Source organism: Ixodes scapularis, unplaced genomic scaffold (assembly GCF_016920785.2).
Source record: "Ixodes scapularis isolate PalLabHiFi unplaced genomic scaffold, ASM1692078v2 ptg000020l_1___fragment_1__unscaffolded, whole genome shotgun sequence".
Taxonomy (NCBI): Eukaryota; Metazoa; Arthropoda; class Arachnida; order Ixodida; family Ixodidae; genus Ixodes; species Ixodes scapularis.
In genome coordinates this window covers 195,136-218,153 of record NW_024609889.1, presented here as the reverse complement: position 1 = coordinate 218,153, position 23,018 = coordinate 195,136, and the positions used below count along the sequence as shown (strand labels likewise).

Below are 23,018 nucleotides of genomic sequence, written 5' to 3'. Positions count from 1 at the left end.
CGCTTTAGTGGGATATAGTATGTAATACATAATCCGCATATTCGTCAAAATGACTTCTCGATTGCTACTAAAACCTGAATTTAAATACGAGTATCAGCTGCTTCGTGAAGCGCCAGCGGGTTAAATCCTCCTTGGCTCAAGAAGTGCTTACTTAATTTTCGTAATTTTCCTGCAGCCTGTGTTCTTGACCGAGCACGCGACTGGAGCTGTTTCTTGAAACGCGGACACACACAAAATCTCAATTTCGCGGACAGATAAGTTGCATGGTCGAGGCATGCGAGTTGGCTAAAAATTACTCTCGGTGGAACAATTTTGTAGCCCTCGCCGCTTTCCTTAGATGATCAGAACTAATTAGAGTCTATTACCGTTTCTCCGGAGCCCATAGTTTCGGTTTTGAATGAAGTCTCCGAAACGAAAGTTTGACATGAAAAGAACAAAAAACACTGGGAAAACAAAACTATGCTCGGCAAGTTTATGCGCACAGGCTACACTTAACCGTCTCAGTTTAAATACCCATAAAATTGGGCATTAAACAAAAAAAAATCTGTTAAATTGAATGCGCCACCCATTCAGGCGGCCCGGCCAAGCCGACGCGACCTGGACCCAGCCGCCATGTTTGTTTGGTGGTGGCGCCCCCTATAGGTCGCTGGAGTCGCGAATTGGTAGGAAGTTTGAAGGCCTTTGCTGAAACATTCTGTACAAGGACCCTCTTGGGCAAGTGGTTCAGGCAAGTATGTTCTCGAATTCGAAAGAAAAAAATATTCGAGGAGACACACTCACTCGGACATTGCGTCCTCCTGCTTCTCGTGTGCAAGTCCGAACACGCTAGCCACCTCCGGGTGCGCGCCCTTCAGGTCCTGCTGAAGACCCAGCAGCTGTTGCAGCAGGTCTTCGACACTTTTTGTCGCTGCCGGAGAGAAAGCATTTCGCAATGTTGTGGTACACGCTCCACTCCAAAGAAAGTGAGAGAGATATTCCCTCGGGCATTTTTCTGCAAATGCCACGCTCCAGTAGAATTTGGAATAGAGACGCGGCCAAACTCACGAGGTGAAAAAGTAAGAAAGACGTGGCAGTTATACAAAATACGCAACAATTGTACCATAATTTCCAAACTAAACATGCTTGAAAGTTGAAATTTTACACGGTGAGGACGTCTGCAGTTGTGAACTATATGAGGATTTGTTTTTCTCAATCGTACATTATGACGAGATATGACGAAGAATGTAAATGGCAGAAGTAGGTAATGATGTTTCTGTACGATACAAGCTTCTCTTTTCATACCTCATGTGTGCCTGCTTGAGCCCCGTTGAGTGCGCTTCTCACCAAGCATCAGTGCACTGCAGAGAAGCAGCAGCTCCGTGGGTGTGGCCTGTGCAGTGCACCGGTGCTCGGAAAGATGGGCACTCAACGGGGCCGTAAGAATAAAAAGAAAGAATTGCACGAAACCGCCGTACGAATTGAGCGGCTTACGAATACATTAAAAACATAGTGGGACAACTAAACTTTTTTCATTTGTTTGAATTAACCAGAAGTATGAAATATCCGTGTCTGCTTTATCGCGAGCCAACTGTATGAGCTTTTTACGTGCAGACTAGGCACCAGGTGCGGGATATCTAGAAGAAATCTTCCTGTCTTTAACCAAAAATTTTCCCCTGCACGAGGTGCAGACTGTGGTCCGGAAAGGACGGTAACATCTTGCATGAGGCCTCCTGACAAAGTAAACTGAATATACTTATTATCTTTGCGCACATGCTTCTTTCGATAAAATTCTGCAAATGTAGCAATAGCACGACATTCAATCATCCAACCATTTTCATTAACTTTCGAATCATCATTAAAAAATTTGAATGTCGTGCTGGCCTATTCCAAAGGCGTTGTAAATGCGTAGCATTCAGAATGCCTTTCCTAATGTCCACCCGAAACCGCAATCGGTCGCACGCATCACGCACTACACTGGACGGATTGTCCATGAACTGGTGCTTGAAGTGCCACCCAGCACTCTCCGTTTCCAGTTGTGTCTCCTGGTTGTTTCTCTTCATTCAGCCACGCCCAACAACGGCGGGTGCAACAAATACCAACGCCGAGTCTGCAAGCGTTCATAATATGTGCGATCTGCTCTGCTGCCGCCGAGTGCAAGCCAAGGAAAGTCCCCGCTCAAAGAGTAGTCGCCTCAAAGGAATGCCGCTCCACGTACTATGAGACAGCATCCGGCGCGGAGTGACTGCACGCTCTACCGAGGCTAGTCCCAGGCCTGGAAGAGCGCTAAGCGATGGCCTTATACAAGGGTCGTGCGAGGTTGGCCGTGATTTCTGTCCAGAAAATATCGCAACACAAGTGTAGCACGATGAAACTTATGGAGGCCGTCAACATAATCCTTCTTGGGTAACTCGTGCTTGGAATGATGTATTTGAGAGATGCACACCAGTTCCAGCTATCATGGCGGCGAGCAATATGTCTGCGCCTGTGGAGCGGTGGTGAGTAATTAAATTTCTAGTAAATAAAAAAGTTAAATCAGCTAAAATTTAAATTTTGAAAAGATTGTAAGCACAGTATGGGGGGATGAATGACACCACGGACAAGAGTCAGGGGCGGATTTAAGGGGGAGTGGCGATCGCCCCCCACCTTCTCCCTAAGGACCCAAGAACATTTTTTATGGCAAACAAGGCTACCGTATTTACTTGAATATAAGTCAACCAGGAATATAGGTCGATGCCTTTATATTAAACTTGCCGAGAAAAAAAGAGTAATTCAAATATAAGTCTACTTTTTCTTTTTTTTTTAGGGAGCAGAAGAAAGTTTGGGCAAAAGAAAGAACCAAACCTTTATTTACAGCACTCTCGGCTAAATCACAGAGCAATGCCAAAAACTTAATCATGGTCAGAACTTCTGGACACGTCATCATCGTCGGAAGCTTCGTCAGCTTTGTCAACATCCCCAGAAATTCACGATACCTCACTGACACCGCTGCATAATGGCAACAATAAGAAACAAAAGAAGGTGGAGACAGGCAAAGCGACGAAAGATCAAATACAAGGACGCGAGCAACACCGCAAAGCTGCCGCGAGCCGTCGTGAGCAACAAGAAGCGAAAGTAACCTCCGTATTTTGTTTTTCTGCGCATCCGCAAGGGGTAGGAAGGAGGAAGGGAGGGGAGGGGACAAGGCAGTGGGGCAAGGTCAACACCTCCTAGAATATAACGCCGGAGTGCCCGGAGAGATGACGTCAAACTACGTCGGAGCTGAAAGCTGAAGGCTCAAATTGCTTGAGACGTCGGCTTCAACGCAACGCACTACCCCTCTCCGCCAGTGAGTTACGCGGTCATGTCATGACATGACTTCTCGGCACCCGAGCACCGTAGCAATGCCGACTGCGCATGCGTTGGCGCTCAACGCCCAATAAGAAGCAGCAATGAACTTTTCTTTTTCTTTTGTCGTCGTGTCAAGTCTGTGGGCTTGTTTGCCTTTGTCGTCTTCAACGACATACCGATGCCGTTGAAATGCTGCGTCCCTCAGTGCGGAGGTAGTTAAACCGGAGGCCTAAGGGTGAGTGTTTAGATTCCCGAACGAGAATTATTTTCTTGATGCTTGGATACGAGCGATACTGCGTGAGAACCTTGCCAACTCAAGACATGCAAGGTGGAGACTTCCTCATGTTTCAGGTCATTGTTTGCTCTGGTAGAACGCAAAGGAACAAGAAATGTAGTCAGACAAGAGTGTGTGGCTTCGCGAAATACTTTATGTTTCGAGATTCGAGAAGCATGTCGTTCATACGATGGTTCATTCACACTACAAGTAATCTTTCTCACTGTACCACGAGGCGATCAATTGCCTTCTGCACAATAAAATATGTTTCCAAGCCCGGATGTTGTCTATAGACTGACTTTAATCTCACTAGGTGCGTTTCTGTCCACTAAAACTCGTTCAGACGACGGCAAATACATGCGCGATTCGCTCACTTGCATACAGTGCCGCGGCACCTGTCGGCCAACGCCGTGATGTCACTGAAGGAGCACTACGGACTTGTGTTCTTGGCGGTGTTGGCAAGGTGCGTGGCATGTCACGTCTTCCTCCCTCCCCTTCCCCCCTTGCGTTGCAAGGGGTATGAGTGAGCGAGGGGCATGTGTCGCGAGGGGCATGAGGCGGAAAACCCAACACCCGAGGGATGCATGTGAGTGGAGGCCACTGCGGGCTGCCGCTGTTTCGGCTGTTTCGGTTGTTTTCGTGCACCAAAAGCTTTCTGAAACAAGAAGCAGTGCGGCGCTACGGCGAAGCCGGCTCGGTGACTCGATAGCTTTATGCACTCAATAGAGTACCAAAATTTGGTTGTGAATGTAGGTCAAAATTTTCTAGTCACAATTATAGGTCTACACCTCATTTTCGACAGTATTTCGGAAAAAAAAAAGGGTGACTTATTTTTAAATAAATCCAGTACACATAACAGCTATTTTAGGAAAAAACATTTAATTTTTGGTTAAATGGCCAATATTAGGTGAACAAAATAGATCTGGACAATGAAACAGCCATGAAAATCAATCACATCATCTGCAACTTCAGACCTCCTGAGTGTACAGATGGCGTAAACTGTTTGGTGGAGGACGACCGCACGTGAGAAATGAACTGCACAGACACGTTCAATTGAGTGTAGCCGTGCCCAGTTCTTTCTACGCCATGGGAATTAGGAAGCTACCAAAGCAACGTCTCCGGTTTCTAGGCGTGCGGGGAGAATCACCTTAAAATCTGACATAGTTTTGAGCTTGCTAGTTTTTTTTGTTTCCTCCACAGGAATAAAAGTCCCGGCCAACCTCAAACAAACTTTCTTAAAATGTCATTTATATTATGCCACCCCCCCTGTTAAATTACTTGCCTGCAGAAGCTGAAGAGGTTTGTGATATAAAACGAGTTAGAGGCGAATTCAAGCATATTTTTGTCCTGCGAGTTTGGATATCCCGAGCATTTGATCCAAACATATAAATAGACGCAAGAAAGACCGAAAAACCAACCGCCGGGTGTGACGTGATACCGAGATGTTTCAAATGCCTCGCCCTTGCTGCTTGTGAGGGACCATGCGGAAGTTATGAAATCTCCGTATAATGTCACGATTCTCTCCACCCACTGAACGTGCCGGGAACGAGGGGCCTCGGCGTTATTTTGAAAGTGATGTTGCGACTACTTGGTGGATCAATCTGAAATACAATTTTGATATTCGTTACCCTGGAGGCAAAATGAAGACAATTTAAGTGTTTCTTTTTCAAATACAGAACCACTTCAGTTTACCTTTAATAAAGTCAAAACTTGGATCCACATCTGCAATATAGAACGCTCGTCGAGTGCATCTCATCAATCCACTCAAAGCAGCCTAAAATCGCGCTACCAAATTTGTTAATTCTTCGCATTCATATATTAGAATATTGTCCCGGAAGGCTAAATCCAAGTTAGTGATTCTTTCTTGCCGTTGCCGCATCACCACCCTCTGCTTGTTTCGCAAGTTTTTTACTCTCTTCCTCCTCTCAGTAGCTCCCCCTTTATATTTCCCCCCGCACATATCTCTCAGCACACCGGTCATCCACTAAATGTTGCACACCCACACACTACTCTCACCATTACTCTGAGGTCCCCGTTCTTTCCTCATGCAGCTCCGGACTAGAACGGCCTTTCCCACAGGATCGCTGCCATCGTCCACGCACCTACCTTTTTTTTTTGGAAAATGTAACCCTTCACATTCCACCCTGAAGACTCAACACATCCACGTTCGATTGTTCTGTAACCCTACGCCTTGTGTAACGCCCCCTGAGGAGGGTCCTAAACCCTTTGACGGTCGAGTTTTTTTTTTCCACAAAAAATGTTTCAGAGTGGTTGGGTTTTGTTTCCAAAGAAATGTTATAAAGAAAGGGTCAATGCGGACGTTTTTTTCTTAATTATCAGCGGGAGCCCGTAATTCACTTGCAACCTGTTCAGGTTTAGGAGCATCAAAGGGAAATATAGAAGGCAGGGTTACCACCTTCCTTCCATTTGGTTTCATTTTGGCGCATCAGCTTCCGCGACATAGCGCAGGTTTCAGATGCTAAATAGGAGGTACTTTATAGAGCTTTTCCATAATATGGTAAGCTCTCATCCTTCAAGTACAATTCGAAGAAGCGGTAAAAGTCGAAATCTGGACAGCCAGCGGTCCAATTTCCACTACCACCAGAGCAGCTGACATGCGAAGCGGCCATTTTGTGTGCACCCAGTATGCTGAGCGTATAATTTCAAAAGTATAAATGGCCCCAGAAAAGCGAAACACCGTGCCGATATAAGGACTATAAAACAAATACCGTATTTAGTCGAGTAATAGCCGCACTGTTTATGAAGAAAACCTGAGGGTTCGCTTTTCCGCGGAGCACACGGATTGCCAATCACCACGATCGACAGCATGATTCCTGCGGTGTACAGGACAGAGATGACGTCGCGAAGATAGCACCTGCGAACATTGCATTTATACGGAGGATTGTGCTCTCAATCTAGTTATTCACTATGTTATTTATGCAAAACAGGATGATTGGCTGTATATGTGCTTTGCGGGAAAGTAGACGCAAGGATTTTGTTCATAAATAGTGTGGCTATTGCTCGAGTAAATACGGTAGCAACATCTTCTGCAGTGTGCGCGGTATCGCGTTTAGGCAAGCACTTTGAAATGCGCATTCATCGCCTAGATGTACGGCGACGACCATCAATCGGATTAAGGCAATTAAGTGGAAGTGAAATGACGACCCTCGTAGATATTACACACTTTAAATATTTCCACAGAAATTTCAGCATCCCTTTAACACTTGCGTGGCAGTTAGAGCATCCTCACCGAGCCTAAGGAGGTTGGCGTTCTTCTTGTCCCCTTGCAGGGCGGCCGACTTGAAGTCCGGGTACCGGGAGTGCCTTGGAAACCGGTTGGCCAGCAACAGCAGCTTCTGCAGCTGGATCCTCAGCTCCACGATGCTGTCCCACACAACTGTCGACAGAACAATCCAAGCGTCAGACGTGGGTGGCTAACGTAGGTTTACCATAAACAACCGGCAGCCGTATTTGAATCGATCAAAACATCACATGCAGAATCATGATGCACAAGAAACGGAGAGGTTTCGATTACGTTTTCTCACTGACACACTTTGAATTACAGCGGAACCCACTTATAACGATGATGAGAAAACCCGTAATTTAAATCGTTATAACCGATCATCGTTGTATCTGGACTAGAAACTTATCATTTCCAGTCTAGAAACTGATCGTTATAAGCAGTACATTGTTATATGTGGTATCACTATAAGTGGCCAGCTACACTGTATCATGGGACGACACGTGTTGAATTGTGTCGCGTAACATCATGCAACGTTCGTCGCGTGACATTACCGTGTCAAATCGTGGTGTCACAGCACATAGCACTGTCCTGTGACATCACGTTACAAACAGACATGACACCCAACATTACCATATTTTCTGGACCACAGTCTACAGACCATACATGTTTAAAAGTAAACACATTATGCTGTGCAGACTGCCATATGAGAATTTGATTTTTTAGATGGTTCATTATGACAAGAAGTGACAAACTTTTTGAATTGGAGAGTATCTTAACGATGATTTACATACAACATGAGCTTCCTTGTGAGCTAATAAAGCGGACATTTGTCACAGTGTGCCGTGCACAATAATATTTTTGTGCAAACTAGGCACTTGGTTGGGTATATACACCGGGTGTAAACTATCTAAGGAAAAACTTTTTTATTTCAGCCAAAATTTGCCCCTGCACCAGGTCCAGGCAAAAGTCCAGAGAATTTGGTACTATGGTCATTAACAGGGGAAGAATGGCAGGGCATCTCTTTCTCACGTCCCATGTTCAGCCAGCGATCGTTGTGTTCCCACGTGGTTGTTGGACACTGTTTTGTCACGAGACAGCACTAATTCACACCGCGACTCATGTGACTTGACACACATGACACGGACAAACCCGAAACCTGAGTTCGCTTTCGTCAGAATGCCCAATTATATATTACTTAACTCGCAAACTGGGACAGCTTCGTAGCATGCCGACCCCACGGTACACTAGTGACTTAACGAGCGCTCGAAAACGCTCGGTAAACGCTTTTGGCACGTATGGCCACCACATTTGTTGTTCACGTGCAACAATTGAAGTGTTCGAATGGCTATTCCTCCACCAACATGAGGCACGATATGTAGCGTCGAATCGTGGGATACTAGAAAGATGTATGCTCCTGCAGCTTGTACGCACATACATAAGGGACAAAATCCAGATGTCTGTTCAGCACATTCGGTTGATGTTACAGTGCCCCGATACCTTAAAGGATACTGAACCGAAATGGGGAGCTCACAAAACAAGGCTGGAGTGACAGGCGGGATGCTGCAAAACCCAAAAACATCACTCGTACGGCGATATCTCTAACGGATGGCCGTATTTTTGGAAAAGAAGTTCCCGATTGAACACGGCTGACGAGGCTGACAAGACGCGTGATGTCACAAGTCTCACGCCCCTCCTCTTCACTTCATCGCCTCGAGCAAGCTGGTGAACCGAAGCGAGGAAGAGAAAAGCGAGTCCGCTTCCCCCTCATTCTCAACTGTGCCAGGAGGATTGCAAGGTCCTCGCTTGATTGCGCCTTTCCTTTTCCAAAAATAGGACCATCCGTTCGAGATATTGACGTATGAGTGATATTTTGGAATTTGCAGCGTCCCATTCAATGCTTCTGCGGTAATATTTTGCAAAATCCAAGTTTCGGTTCAGCATCTCTTTAAAGCCACTTCCGGACAGACTCGATTGTAGGCCAACCTTTTATGAACCTGTTTTCCTATAGATTGTGCGGTAAGTCCACCACTGCCATCTACACAAGGATCAAACTGCATGAGGAAACTGAGATACTACCTAACGATTACACCTAAAAACTTAATTTGCACCACATTGCATGTGTGGTGTGCACTAGCAGGAGCTCCCGATATGTCACGAGCTTGTGCTAATGCATAGCACGCGCTAGTGGTATGTCATACTTAGAGTGCCTCAATGCCTTTCTGCTTAGAGTGATGCCATCGTTTGTAGTACTCAATGCCGACAGCACGCGCCCACAGGGAAAATACAAAGAAAACGCAGGAAACAAAATGTCGCTGTAGCACAGTCAGCGCCACGAGCGCGTGCAGGGACACGCTCTTTCACGCGCTTGAGAACAAAATATAAAAATAAGCGTACGGAACAAAATGGCCAGATGTCATTACCCCAAGCAAAGCGCACATGAAGGCACCCTAGTCATACTCATCATTCGAACCTACTCAGTGCCAATGTAATCTCTACAGCATTGTTGGCTAGGCTCCTTTTATAGATAGCCATGACTGGTGCTCAACGTGCTTTGCAACGAAGAAGTTACATGAGCCTTCCTTGTAAAAAGTGTCACTTCGACCGAGTAAATCTGCCGTGTTAAAGAAGCACTAAAGTGGTTTCTGAGACCGCCTATTTATGATCTTAACTCAATCTATGAGCCCCAAGACTGATAAGCGTCCGATTTCCCTATTAAAAACGGGATCCAAGATCGCGGCACGCCCATTTTTCTGCGATTCAGCTCAAGAAACAGGGGACGCCATTGGACATGCAATAGCCAATTACGAGCAATAATTTCCCACACGCGAATCACACGCATTCGAAAATCAGTCCGCTGTTGGTAGGCCCACTAAAGGCGTTGGAAGCGATCACCCACCATTGGCTGTCGCATGTCTGACGGTGCACTCCAGTCTCTGCACCAAATCGCCAAAAAACAGGCTCGTCACAATCTTTGATCTCGTCTTCAAAGGGGAAATCAAATGCATATCCAATTAATCTTAGGTTTCTTGCTTAGAGCCCGTAGACTGTATAGTGATCCTAAATAGAAGATCACAGAAACCCTTTTAGTGGCCCTTTAAGGTTAAAGAAAGCTGTTGTTGCGTTGTCACGCATGTGTGACAACCAAGGTCGCAGAGAGCGGAAGCGTCATCTTTTAAACTACTTTTTTGTCTGTCTGGTTTATTTTCTAGCAGCGGCGAATCCTATAAAAAGAATGTCGTGCCGCCGCATATCGCTCTTTTTTCTTCGGACAATAACTCTGCCTTGGAATTAAAGCTGTTTTGCCTTATTCCTGGACTTTCTCTCTCTCACTGCGGCCCGCTTGGACAAACTCAACACCGTGGGACTGAACATTTTCTACAAGGGCCATGCCTTGTCTAAAAAGAAGGCTTGACAAATTGATTGGGAAATGTAAGAGCAGCAAACCTTTAGTCTTACCAGAAACCAATTGTGGCACAAACTACTCTACGCTGCAAGAACCATATGCACTTACTCAAACAACAGACACACCACATGCTAACAAGGCCTTGGTGTCTGTTTTCCAACAGATCGCACAGATACCCAATCAGAGTGATCTACAAATGATATGAGAGAGGTCACATTCTTGTGCAAAAAATGTTACTTTCACCAACACTGAACATGATGTTTCACATCCAGATGCCAGCAAAGGTTCTCCAGTCAAAACCTTTCTGGGCATCACCGTTTGCTCTGCTAATCAGGTACGTTTTAAAAGGCGAGCTCTCCGCATGCTCTTTTCTGGCAACAATTCACTGTTTACGAAACCTCCTGCCTTGCTAAAAAGCGATTAACTGAAATGATACGTGAAAGTAAACAGGACATGCGAAAAGGCACAGAAGAGAGAAACAAATCCTGGCTGAGTATACCCTCGAACCACAACTAGTGGTATCCTTCGTTTAGGGTTACAACATTCCTTGCATCGATTGAGCCAGCCTGAATAAATATAACCATGCACAGCCTGAATAAATTTGAACATGCACACCAAGGGAACATTGGAACACGCATGAACTACTACAGTGTAGTAATGTGTTTGAATCTTCGTGTCGTGTACGTGTTTAAACTTGCTCAAGCTGGCGCAACTGGTGACCGCAAACCAAATGGTTCAGTACAAGCCCTTCAGTCTTTCCTATAGCTGAATAGACATCCGGAAATATGCAGTGCATTTCATCGTCTTTTCGATGCACTACCCGCGAATAGAAGGAACGTTGGTTTAGCAACTTGCATCTTCAGAACACGAAGAAAGCAGGAAGACAACTGACAGGGTACAGTGGCTAGCGATACGAGCTAGAATGCGCAAACGGCGACCAGCCTGTAGAGACTACGCAGTCTAGCAGGCGGCGAGCGGAAGGTCAGGACTCCAGTGGAGTTGTGTAAATGCGTCTACTCACCCACCGCAGGCGACTACCTCCCCACCCCCGACGCAAGTGCGGTAGCCATGCGACCGAGTCGGTTGTTCTTCCTGGTTGCCGTTTGCGCATTCTAACTCGTATCGCTAGCCACCGCACATATCGGCATTCTGATCTGTTTGCTCTGTTTTCTTTGTGTTTCGGAACTCGCAGTGACTAGAGAGAAGAAACTGCATTGCTTCCAGGATGTACGGTGTGTACAAGTCGGCCCGTGCGTAGGTCGGAATGGCCCCACAATTTCCTACGTCGCGCGGTGCAATGTGCGACTGAAGAGGAGCCTTGTGGAGTTTTAAGAAAAAGCCCATTGCCATACAGTAAATAGGAATTACCAGACGGTTGAAAAGCAAGGCCACCTTAAGCGTCCAGACACATCTAAAATGGCCGGACATAAGCTCAAAAGAAGCGGTACGGAAAAGAAGACACTTACGGAGCTGAGAACGAACAGCCTTTCCTTTCTGCACCTCCCCGCTGACATCGACGGTGGAAAACTTCTGAACCATGTCGTCATCCAAACTGCAACGTGAAAATGAAGTGTTAACAGAAAAAAAAATGCGGTGTAAATCAAATAGTGCAGTGTCATTCCTAGCTTTGATACTGTTAATGGGAAACTAAAGGACAGGCAATTCCAAAGTTAAAAATCCCTGCCTCACAAACATATTACACAAAAAATGAACTAGTTATGTCGATGGCTTCGCAAGAGCTCTGCAATACCACCCATGCTTCGTTTTGCCTTAGCATGGAATAACCGCAGTCTGGTCTGCAGAAGACATAAGAGCAAGTTTCTTGCATTTCCATGCCTTGCTTGCATAAACCAAAAAAAGTAAAAGGTGAACAAAAAACAAAGGATTCACCTTTGGTTGTCAGCAGTCCCAAGCTGAACGTCGTCAATGGCGTCCATTTGGCTCTCGTCTTCGTCGTCGTCGCTGGCTGCGTCTTCGTCGCCTTCTTCATCCGCTTTCCCGGAATCGCTGTCGTCGGCTGATTCCTCACTTTCGCCGTGTTCGTCTCCAGACTTAGTGTTGACCCCACTGGATTTGTCTTCGTCATCGCTGATCACTTCAACGGCATCACTTTCATCGTTATCTGTTATCTCCACGACGTCTTCCTCATCAGCTCCATTGGACAAATAGTCATCTGTAAAAGTGTTTAAAAAAAAACGAAACAAATGGGACACTTGTACAATCCAGTCTGCACAAGGTGAAACCCCACACATAGTAGCAACTACACCCTAAAAGCAAATGCTAGCACATCTAGTTTTCTTAAAGGGGCGGTGCAACCATTTTTTTACTTTGCGCAGATACCACTTAGAACAAATCCCTGGTGTTAATGGCCTATGAAACATGCGTTCGTCTTTCACCCCACGCAATAGAAGTTGCAGAAAAACTAAAAGAAAAATTAGCAGCGTTCACCCCATCAACTCGCAGCCGGAACAAGCGGCCACGTGATATGGGGCTGATTATAGGCCACCAATGTTGATCATAGCCATGCACTGGGGTTGGCAAAGCACGAAACAAGCGCTGAGTTCCGGACGTTGTTATGGTTCGGTTATTGTTGTCGATGCAGCGATTGGACACGGACCACTATCCGAATGCTTGTCGAGCTATCAATTATCATGAGCCCAAATCGAGTGCTCACGCAACGCTCGGGTCCAATCTATGAGCTACAATGTGCAGCTGCAATGATGCACCTATGTGAATTAAGTGTTCATTACTGCCTGTGAAGGCAGGTGACTACCATCGAAGACTCGCAAGTACGAGAAGTCCGCCACCTACGCTCTGATTGGCTTGAGGGGGCCATAGTTGCTTCCCCTTTGCTGAGTTACGGTGAAACAAAGTACTTATAGCTCCTGTGGCCTGGCTGTGGGACCTGGCCTGGCACAAAGAGGTTGACACAAGACACCAAAAATCACTCCTTTCTCCCACTATTGTAGCAGAGGCAGTCGTAACACGGAATGTGATGCAGCATAAAGCTAGATGCGATCGCAGTGACGTCATTTTTGGCACTGCGGCAACTCCGGAAAAAAAAAAAAAGATACCCGAACGAAGACGACGAAAGAGTTGCACTGCACTGTAACTTTCTCGCAAATGTTACTTAAAAAACGCACAAAAGCAACAAAATAAATATGAGTGCACACAAAAGTTTTGTGCTTGCATGTTTAGTACAAACTATGAGTAGAGTCCGTTGCTAGCGTCGCTCTATCCTTGATCACGTGATGTGACCTGCAGGAGAAACTCGGATCCACCAGAGGAAGACAATCATCCTGCACTTACCAACCTTACTAGACTAGCTTAGTTATGGAACTCCAGGGGAGGAAGGTACCCCAAGTCACCCCCTTCTGTCCAACTACCGTTCTTTGGAGTGCCATCTAGATTTTCGTTTCAAAACTGCATGTTCCATATGCTGTCTTGAAGCATAGCATCCAGATGATGTTCGACCAAACACTATGGGATAGGGTATGGTAAAGCACTATCCAGATGCTATACTTCAAAACACATGTATTCCATAAAATACACCGCAGTTACCATAGCAGCTGTCCTAGAAACGGTGGTGCGTCGAACGTTGGAAGGCAGGCTGTGAAGGAGAGGGGGGGCCGCTCGTGGAACCACTTTCTATGGACACTTCCGTAACTGAGCTAACCTAGTAACAATATCACTTGCGTTTTTTTGTTTTGGCACTAGAGTGAGAGTTGCAAACCATTAGGTGTCAGTCACATAACATATTCTGAGCTAAAAAAGTGCTTCGAATTACGTTGCAATACATGGCATTCCCAAGGTAAACATGAACAACCAATGGCAGAACTTCCTGTTGCCGAGATAACTTCCGTCTGACCAGCTTCTTGCGTATGTTTCAATGAGCAAGAAGTGCATCTTTTAAGTTTCTCTCAACGGAAAATCAGAAAAGGTACGTCGAGAACTGGGCATAAGATAGATTGGTGTGTGTATTGGGACCATAAGGCGCCGAGAGAAAGCACCGCATCTCGTTTAATTTGGCCTCCGCGGCAAAAGTTAAGTGGCCCTACCTGACGGGTTAGTTGAAACTTGTATACACGCGAGGCATTCAATGAAGTTGGACGCCCACAAATCAACCGAGGCACGTAATTCTCTCGTTTTTTTTGTGCACGGGAGAGCGTGTGTTAGAGTATTATGGCTTTGTCAACTGCACGGCATCGCCGTGAGTGTTCGAGCTGGCCAAAGCGAAACTATGTTACACCTGTTGGACGTAGTTGAAGGAGGGTGCGAGGGATTGCGCCACTTGTGCTCGATCAGTCCCGGGAAAAAGCGAGCGGTGTGTTTTCGACGACAAGTAGAGATATCGTCATTGGGACAACGTCGGCCTACCGCAGCAAACTTGTGAATGAAATTCACGTAAATACAGTTGCAGACGCGGACACCAAAAGGCTATTTTAGATTCTAGAACCCAGGCAATAAGGTAAGAAAACTAGTTTTGCGTGCGACTAAAGTGTTCCAATCACGCGACACTCCTCAAGACATATTGCATTTGTTCAAACTGTTCCGTTTGGGCAGACAATACTTGGGTAGTAATTGAATTACTGTAATTGAATTACTTTATTTGTATTTAATCACCTTCAGTCAGAAGGAATTGTAATATCATTACTTTCTAGCGTCTCTGCTTAGAAAATTTCAGGCAAAATTACAATTACTTTTGCAAGACTTTGCGGCAACGACGGAACCTCTCTGAAAGCCTCAGCGTCGCATAACGGGCCTCGCGCTTGGTGACACGCTCACACAAACACACAACAAAATAGCATAGCGTTGTTTGTTGTTCTGTTGCTTATGCCCGTGTCCCACTAGAGCGACGGACCGTGACACACAACAACGAGCAACAAATGACACCCGACAGACAGCCTGTTTGTAGGAGTCCGCCGTCCCACCTGAAGGATGCTACGCAGAACACGGGGACAAGGACACTTGTTTCCTAGTGAGACTGAAGTTGTCAACAAAACGCTTCAAAATTGTACATAGACAGAGTCTGGCGACGCGGTTTTCATGTTTCGCATTTTGGGCAAAAAAATGCGCAGACAAACACAGTGAGAGTGGGGACGATTACTTTATTTCTTAATTAAAGCTTCCGCTACTCTTCATTTGCTGTTGGTGACTTTCCGTAAACCGTCGCGACAGTCGACACCATACTTTTTCCGAACTAGAATTCTCGAATCGTTCATTATTTGGGTTGTTCGAGGAAATTGAGGTGAGTGCCACAGAATTTCACACCGATTTCTAGGATGTTTATATCCAAATGACCGAGGGCAGGCGTTTTTTCTTTTTTTTTGGGGGGGGGGGGGGATTTTTGCACTGCGGACAACGCTACACGACGCCGTTGATGTAGGCTCCAAGGAGGATTGTCTCTCAGCCCACAGTGTAAGCAACAAGACAACAAACCATGCGACACTATTTATGTCGTGCTTTTGTCTGAGTGCGTGTCTGTGTGCGAGTGTTCCACCAAGAGCTAGGCCACTTGTGCGAGCACTGAGGCTTTCAGAGAGGTTAGCAAAGTTTTGCAAAAGTAATTGTAATTGTGCCTGAAATTTTGCAATACCTGACGCTAAAAAGTTTTATAAATTACAATTACAATTCCTTTTAGCCAAAAGTAATTATTCACAATTACGAATTACAAAGAAAATATTTAAATTACAGTAATTGAACTACTACCCAAATATGCAATGTATACACAGACTCAGCTCTGTTACGTCACGGCGCAATGGTGGTGCGTCGCGTGCACTTCCAGCCTGGAGCTGTCGGTGGAAGTCACCATGCGGGACGTGCTTTTCTGTGCTGTCTTGGAAGAAACCAGACAAAAAACTGCCTTCTCAACAAAACGCCGCGGCTGGGGCTGTACCAAAAAAGTCGGGAAAGGTTTAAAAGTTAGTTTCCATGTTTCTTCCACCTGCTCAGTTCGTCCAAGAGCGTGGACAGGGGCCGTGAAGAAGAAAAACCAGACGCCGCCGGACCACAATTGCTTATGCGGGAAGCACTCTGGGTTGAATTCACGGATACTTGTGGTCGTCAGATTTATTTGTTTTGTTCCAACTTGAATGTGGGAAAACCACCAAGTTATACGGACCACCTGCGGACTGCATTCAGTGTGCCTTCAAGTTCAAACGGCCGCCTGATCGTTTGATCTGTTGTCTGCTTTTTCATACGTTTCTGCTCGTTGTCATCTGCTCGTTCGAACGACAGTGGTCCAAAAGACCACATGCGGATGAAATAAGTACAGACCTCAAAAGACTTTTAAATTTGAAGGTTGGTTAGGGTAAGTAGGCTCGGTTTAAACAGCAGATACAAGGAGATGTTCATAATTGTTACCAGTGGCTATCACCGACTTGTTATGCCTGATTCACTTGGTCTGATTCTGCGATTCTTAATATCGAAGTCACCCATCTCGGCAATGGTTCGCGCTTTTGCAGCCCTAGCGACATCATGACTGAAAATAGCGAGCAGAATTCTTTGAATCAGGCTTTAGCGTCCATTATGCAGTGTCCACGCAGAATGAATCACCACATGTCACATTATTCACGCGAAGTTTAGCAGTGCAACGAGCCTCGTGAATTTCGCTGAGGCTGCTAAAGTAGTCAGATATTGCCAGGAAGACGTAGAATCGACCATTCCAACTCGAAAAAGAGCACGGGGACTCACACTGACGCCAACAACATCACATTCCAATGGTTTGTTTACGGACGACGGCGAGCTTCTTGTCCACCCTCCATCGCGCATGCGCGGCGCCGGTGGCGTCTGCTAGGGGCGCTCCGGTTTGTTTGTAAACATTAGTTGGTCTATGCAATTTAACTACTCACCATTCCAGTGTTCACAAAAATCCCAGTGCACACATACTAGATTACATCCCAGCACGCGCCAAACGCAGGAACACTGAAAATGGCACCAGTCAGAAGTCTTTTTCTGGAACAGAACGGCAGGGCGACGACGAGCCACACGCGCGTCGCCTCTCAGCATGCCTCGACTGCGCGTGCAGGCTCAAGGCTCATGAGACACCTAAGCGTCGCCGAAGCTAGGAAGCTCGCGCTAGAGGCGGGATAACTGCAACTCTTCCCTGCTGTCTTCTCAGTGACTTTGATCAGCGCTGTTTAGCACGAAAGCGAAGAAAGGGCTTACCGTCAGAGCCGGAACTATCCTTGTTTAGGTCCTTCCTCGATACTCTCTTTCCTGCGTATTTTTCGTCGGTAAGAGGCAACGGCTGTCGCCGCAGAAGTTTCTTTTGCACCGGAACTTCTTCGTAGTCATTCCCGTAGCTCTCAACAACCTTGGCTTTAGTATCTACAAAGAGAACACAGAAAACAGCATGCTTACAAGCGTCAAGCGCATTGTGGCGAGATGTCTTACCTTCGTGAACGTCATCCTCGGGATCTGCGAGAGCGGGAGCTGTGTTCACCAAGTCGTTTAACTCCTTAATTAACGACATCGTCAAAGGCGTAGAGCACCTGAGTTCGGATTTACGATAAAAACACTTATATTCAAGACGCCGCTATCAGGAACACGAACTCCACATTTTCCACAACCTCTCTAATACGGCGCGGCCATCTTGAAATACAGATGTCGATTGTGCTTCCAGAATTCAGTGATGCCAACTATTTTTGGCGAAAAACCCTACACAGGCCCTCAATAATTCCTACATGTCCCCAAATCAGACAAAAAAAGTCCCTGTATTTGTCTTTATGCAAAACAAAAAGAAAAAATACGCCAAAATTGCGCCGCAGATTAGTAGATTGATAAGTAAATAAATGAATCCGGCTGAGCCTTTTGGATTGGGCGGTAGCTTGCGGCACCTAGCCATTTTATCTGACCATTTAAGTGGTACGCGACCGGCGCGCCGCCGCGCGGCCGTCAGACAAGACAGTTGACGAGAATCCGAACAGACGGAAATCACTACGTTTCGCCGCCGCCATGGCCGCCATTCCAATCCGGCCGCCGCGTTTCGCTCCTGCGTCGTTAACGCACTGATAATTCGTATCATGAATTGCTGCGTGGTCGGTTGTACCAACAGGTACACGTCGTGCCCCACGGGGACGACGTTTCACCGTTTTTCAACTCGTCCGTGCTTCGTCGGGCAGCGGCAGCAGTGGATCACGGCCGTGCGACGAAAGAAGTAAGCAGGGTTCCCGCGCGATCGTGTCTGTTGTCGCTTCCGTCTTGCGTTGTGCGGTTTTGTTTTCCTTGTGTCACTAGGGTTCCCGCGCGATCGCGTCTGCCGTCGCTCTCTCTGCCGTCTCGCGTTCTGCGGTTTTGTTTTTCTTTTGTCACTGACGTCTGCATATTTCAGTGCCGACGGAACAAAGTGGAAGCCCACTCGGCACACGAAGATATGCAGCGTCCATTTCGTTGGAGGTGCGCCGTCCAAGGATGTGTCCTCACCGTCGTACGTGCCGACGATATTTCCGGACGTGTACCGTAAGCGGTCCGTGCTTCCGGAAGATAAGGCTGTACGCTATGAAAGGTGAGAACTCCGCGAAATAGGCTCTTTCTTTTTTAACTAGCTGTTTGGGTGCCCCCCCCCCTTTTCCAAGAATTTGTCTTTCGGTTTGCGCGATGGTTCGTGTCACCGATTCGGCTGCTGGCAAAGGCGCTACCGCTAGAACAGAGGTGCACAAACTGAGGGTCGAACCCGCCCCTCTTAAGAGAGGTCACGGGACAACAGCCGCGTTTACATGAATGCGACTTAGTCGCATCGAATCCAGTTGTCGCATTCAATGCGGTCATGTAAACGGCATAATGTGCTAAGAAAGCGCATCGCATTCAAGCCGCCAGACAGAGGTGGATCGAGATGGTGAGTGCGCATTCATTCAGCCCATGTAAACGGAGGTCGCATCGCATTTTGGAACGGGGAGGATTATGGGAAGGCGTTCGCTGCGGGAGCGAGTGAACAGCTGAGAGCATGGCGGCGGCCAACCTCGTTGGCGGCGCGGAGAGCGGTCCCGTATGGTCGCCGGCAATTTTTTCCCGAGAACAAACACGAGCTTTTATTGCCATCATAAGTAAGCGGAATATAGCGGAGCTGCTCGGTAAAGGCGGCCCCCGTCCAAGCCTTGCGAAGCTCGACTTGCGCGTCCCAAAGGGTCCCAAAGGCTTAGGCGCAAGCACGAACGACACCGAGAGCTTCGAGCACTGTAGAGCACTGCATGGTAGCACAGAACGAGCGGCTCCTACCTCGGTGCCGTTCCTGGCTGCGCAGGAGCCTTTCGGACTCGGGGGTCCGGTTGGTCCGGTCGCGATCGCGGCGAGGTCTGGCACGGCGAAGCGCGGAGGCTTCCTCAAAGCGTGCGCACACACGTCGCCTCTGGTCCAGGGTGACCCGGCAGCCCGGCCTGGAGCCCTAAACGCCTTGGGTTTTGATGTTTGTTCCGTCTCGTAACTTCTTTTTACAGCACCAAAGACAGCGGGCACAATATTTACGTTCACTGAATGCGTCGAAAGGACTCCACATGCGACGCACCGGAAAACGTGGTGCGGCTGGTTCCGGAAGAGCATAACTTCGAGCTTTGACACGGCGTGGTGCCACCTTCGTGTAGGGCTTGGTGCACATTCATGTAAACGTTGCCGCGTCGGCTTCGTTCGAAGAACGAGTGGAGTCGATGCGCTGAAGTCGCTTTTATGTAAATGAGGCTAATGTCTGGTGGCCACGGCTCCTCAGAGAGCTCCAAAAATTAACACGGGAATGGGGCGGGGATCGCCGGACGGCACTCGGAAGCTTTGAGAGGTCGCGGTCCCACAAAGTTTCCGCACACAGCTTGGCTTGCACGAGAGTTTGGGCAAAAAAGAACAGCTCAGTGAGCTCGCGCAAACGAGGTAGCTAAGAGCGCACCATGAGTGGTGGATGCTTCTAAATAGCAGTGCATGTAGCCATTCTTGGAGTAATCAAACGTGCAAAGTGTACAGCAAAAACACAAATTTGCATGCGGAACAAAAATCGAGTCTGTTTATTCTCCTCTTAAGGGATTTGTTGCATCTTTGTTTTGGTATTTTGCCGAAGCCCGAGAGGGAGAGGGGGGGAGCATATTCATGATACCTGTTGGCTGTGAACGAGATGATGAGATTGCAGTAATCTAAAGCACTTCTACTGCCGCGCCTCAGTCTGTGCGTGCTACGTCAGTTTGAGGCAGACATTGCTGCTTGCAACTGTTTGAAAACTATTCAATGCCAGCCTGCACAGTAATTAATTGGGGAAGTGACGGTGTGAATTTTTCTTCTTAGAATGAAGAAGCGGAGAACAGCCGCAACAACTGTTGTAAATCTCGCCCACTCCTCAACATCCTCGCCGAACGTGCCACAAGCTACACCACCTGCGGCCACCATGGACGCACCACCTTCTCTAGCACCAGCAGCCACACCCCCGCTGGAGGAACCTGAAGGCACCGAGGAGAATAATGAACCTAGAAAGCTGCAAGCAGTTGAGGTAGATTCTCCTGTACTACCGTAAAATACCAAGCAGGTGCCCACTCAAGGTTTGGAGATTATCGAAAAAACCGCAGGATCGGTGCTTCTCTGGTTTAAGAGCTAAAAGGCAGAACAGACATATTTTCACGAATGACAAATGATAAAGCAGTAAGTAACTGCTTTATCGTTTGTTGCATCGGCAAATTTTATGGAATTTTAGGATGCTTAGAGCGAGTTATCACCCAGAACAAACAATCTCAGTATCCTCTTTAGTACACCTTTAAGCCCGGTTCACACGTTTGCCTTTGACTGCACTGTGTTGCGCTGCGTTTAGCAGTGCATTGCCTCTCAACGATAACCGAGCGTCCGGCAATTGAGCATAAGCGCATCGACGCCAGCCTGTGGCTCGTTGCGTCGAGCCAATGGGGAGCAGAAAGCGAACCCACTCGTGGGAGGTTCGCCTCCGTCGGGAATGTAGGTACAAGTACATCGCAGCAGGCCCTCGTGCTACATGGGCCCAGTTTGCGTTATTGTCTGAATGAGCAATGTAACCCCAAACGCACTCAAAGAATAGGTCTCTCAGCACATCACACAAGTTCGGCGTGGTCGACATCGACTTGTGCTCAGCTGCGGCCATGTTGCGAGATGAGCGGATGGGAGCAGCGATGCAGGGCACATAGCTTTTCCGTCACAGAGTTGTCTGGGCAAGTCGCTCCTTTATGGTTTTCTATTGGTTGTTGACTGCACACGACTGTGTTTGGATGCACGTCAATTTCCCTAGCACAAGTTATTGTAGCAGGGAACAACGCAGCGCACTGCAGTGAAGTGCTAATGTGTCGAGCAGCCTCTACTGCCTCCTTTAAAAAGCGCATTGCCCGATGCAACACAAAACAAAACCAAGTAAAACAAAAGAATGGTGCACTTAAAAGTAATCTGGAACAGGAAACATTTACAGTCCTATCGAGCGTGAAACAAATTGGGAAACATGATGTGGATTACCTCGGGCCGCAAAGGGCCACAAGAAAAAAGCTGGGTTTTGTCAGGCGCCACTTCGTAGCTGAAGTCCCCCAGGCGGTAAAGAATCTTGTCAGGCCCAATGCCCGCTGCTGTCTTCTCCCAATCATAAAAGCCTGCGATGGTAGTTCCCTTCTCGTTTGCCACAATAAACATTCATTCAGTTTCACATAGTTTCCCAGGAATGCTGTCACTGTAGGTGAGCCTTGTGAGGGCCTCAGTGTCTTGGTGTGACTGGTTAGGGCTTCTTGAAGCGCCGTGTAGCTGGTGTTCTAGGTTAAGATAACATAGAGAACACCTTTTTCTCTTTTCGGAAAATTGTAACATGCCATCAATTTTATGCAGGTCTCAACTCAGACTCAAAAGACACCGCAAGCCCAGAGCGAAGGGGTCCTGATGATTGCCTGCGCCCTGTTCACTGGTGCATGCGAGGCATCCACGCAGGTTGCATTCATTGCGTCGGAACTACCTGCAACAGCCGACGCAAGTGTCACAGCATTGTGTCTGGAGGACCACCAGCCTAGGGGTTCCATCAAAAAAGTAATAAAACGCTTGAAAAAAAGTTAGTGTGTGCATATTTAGCATGGCATAAATTATGGCCCAAATAATGCACAGAAAGCAAGAATACATACCCCCCCCCCCCCCCCCCCCCCCCCCCCGCCCTCCAAAAAAAGAAGTCTGGTTAATTGCAGCAGTTTTCTGATTACGTCCATCTGTCCAATGCTGCCCCCCACTTCCACCCTTTCGAAGTTCCACGGCTTCTACACCGCAGCCACCTTTGTATCGTCATGACTTGACCAACTCGACGGCGGAAATGACGTCAAAATAACAAGCCCTGCCTTAGAGTTTCCGTTCCTCAATCAACTTCCGAAAAGGGTGACCCCCTGGCTGCCCTAGCGCAAAGAATGACACAAAATGCGTTGGGGATTGGCTAGCTGGAGAACAATCCGAAGATGATTGTTGCCGTATGTAACGCAAAACTTGTAAAGAGAAAAAAAAACTAACAGCAGTAAACACGGCGGCAAAACGCACACACTTGAACTAACGAAAAGTCCCTACGCCGACATGAAACCTCTGTGAAACCTCGATAAGACGTCCCTACTTCCCCACAAAGCGCTCTAGAACACCAAAAGTCCCTACGCGTAGGGACAAATCCCTACGGTTGGCATCACTGTTCTAGATTGGTTGAAAACGTTGAAAGCCGAAAACGGTTTCGGGTTCTGGGGGATCGGTGGCCCCACTAATCCTGGCAAATAGCGGCGCTCGCTCGCCGAGCGGATTCTTGTTTCCCTCGCGAGAAGCGCGCAATCTCTGTGCCGCTTGTAGATCTGGAG

At 47.3% G+C, this 23,018-nt stretch overlaps 2 protein-coding genes across 2 annotated transcripts in view; one reads left to right on the top strand and one right to left on the bottom strand.

The window, feature by feature from the left end:
• The window catches only part of LOC121833899 (protein AATF-like), a 52,805-nt gene extending 34,939 nt beyond the window's left edge, over positions 1 to 17,866 (bottom strand). Inside the window, exons 1-6 of the mRNA XM_042287604.1 lie at positions 17,623 to 17,866; positions 17,395 to 17,556; positions 12,118 to 12,400; positions 11,694 to 11,779; positions 6,831 to 6,977; positions 781 to 907 (exon numbers count right to left, since the gene is read on the bottom strand). Of these exons, the coding sequence (XP_042143538.1) occupies positions 781 to 907; positions 6,831 to 6,977; positions 11,694 to 11,779; positions 12,118 to 12,400; positions 17,395 to 17,556; positions 17,623 to 17,701 (884 nt within the window). The 5' untranslated portion in view covers positions 17,702 to 17,866. The remainder of the gene's footprint in view (positions 1 to 780; positions 908 to 6,830; positions 6,978 to 11,693; positions 11,780 to 12,117; positions 12,401 to 17,394; positions 17,557 to 17,622) is intronic.
• A 274-nt stretch (positions 17,867 to 18,140) lies between these two features.
• LOC115310618 (THAP domain-containing protein 1) lies at positions 18,141 to 22,251 on the top strand. Its single transcript, XM_029969019.4, has 4 exons — positions 18,141 to 18,385; positions 18,560 to 18,733; positions 20,488 to 20,689; positions 22,030 to 22,251. Exons 1-4 carry the CDS (start codon positions 18,252 to 18,254, stop codon positions 22,249 to 22,251), a joined length of 732 nt encoding a protein of 243 aa, XP_029824879.2. The 5' UTR covers positions 18,141 to 18,251.
• The last annotated feature ends 767 nt before the right edge of the window (positions 22,252 to 23,018 follow it).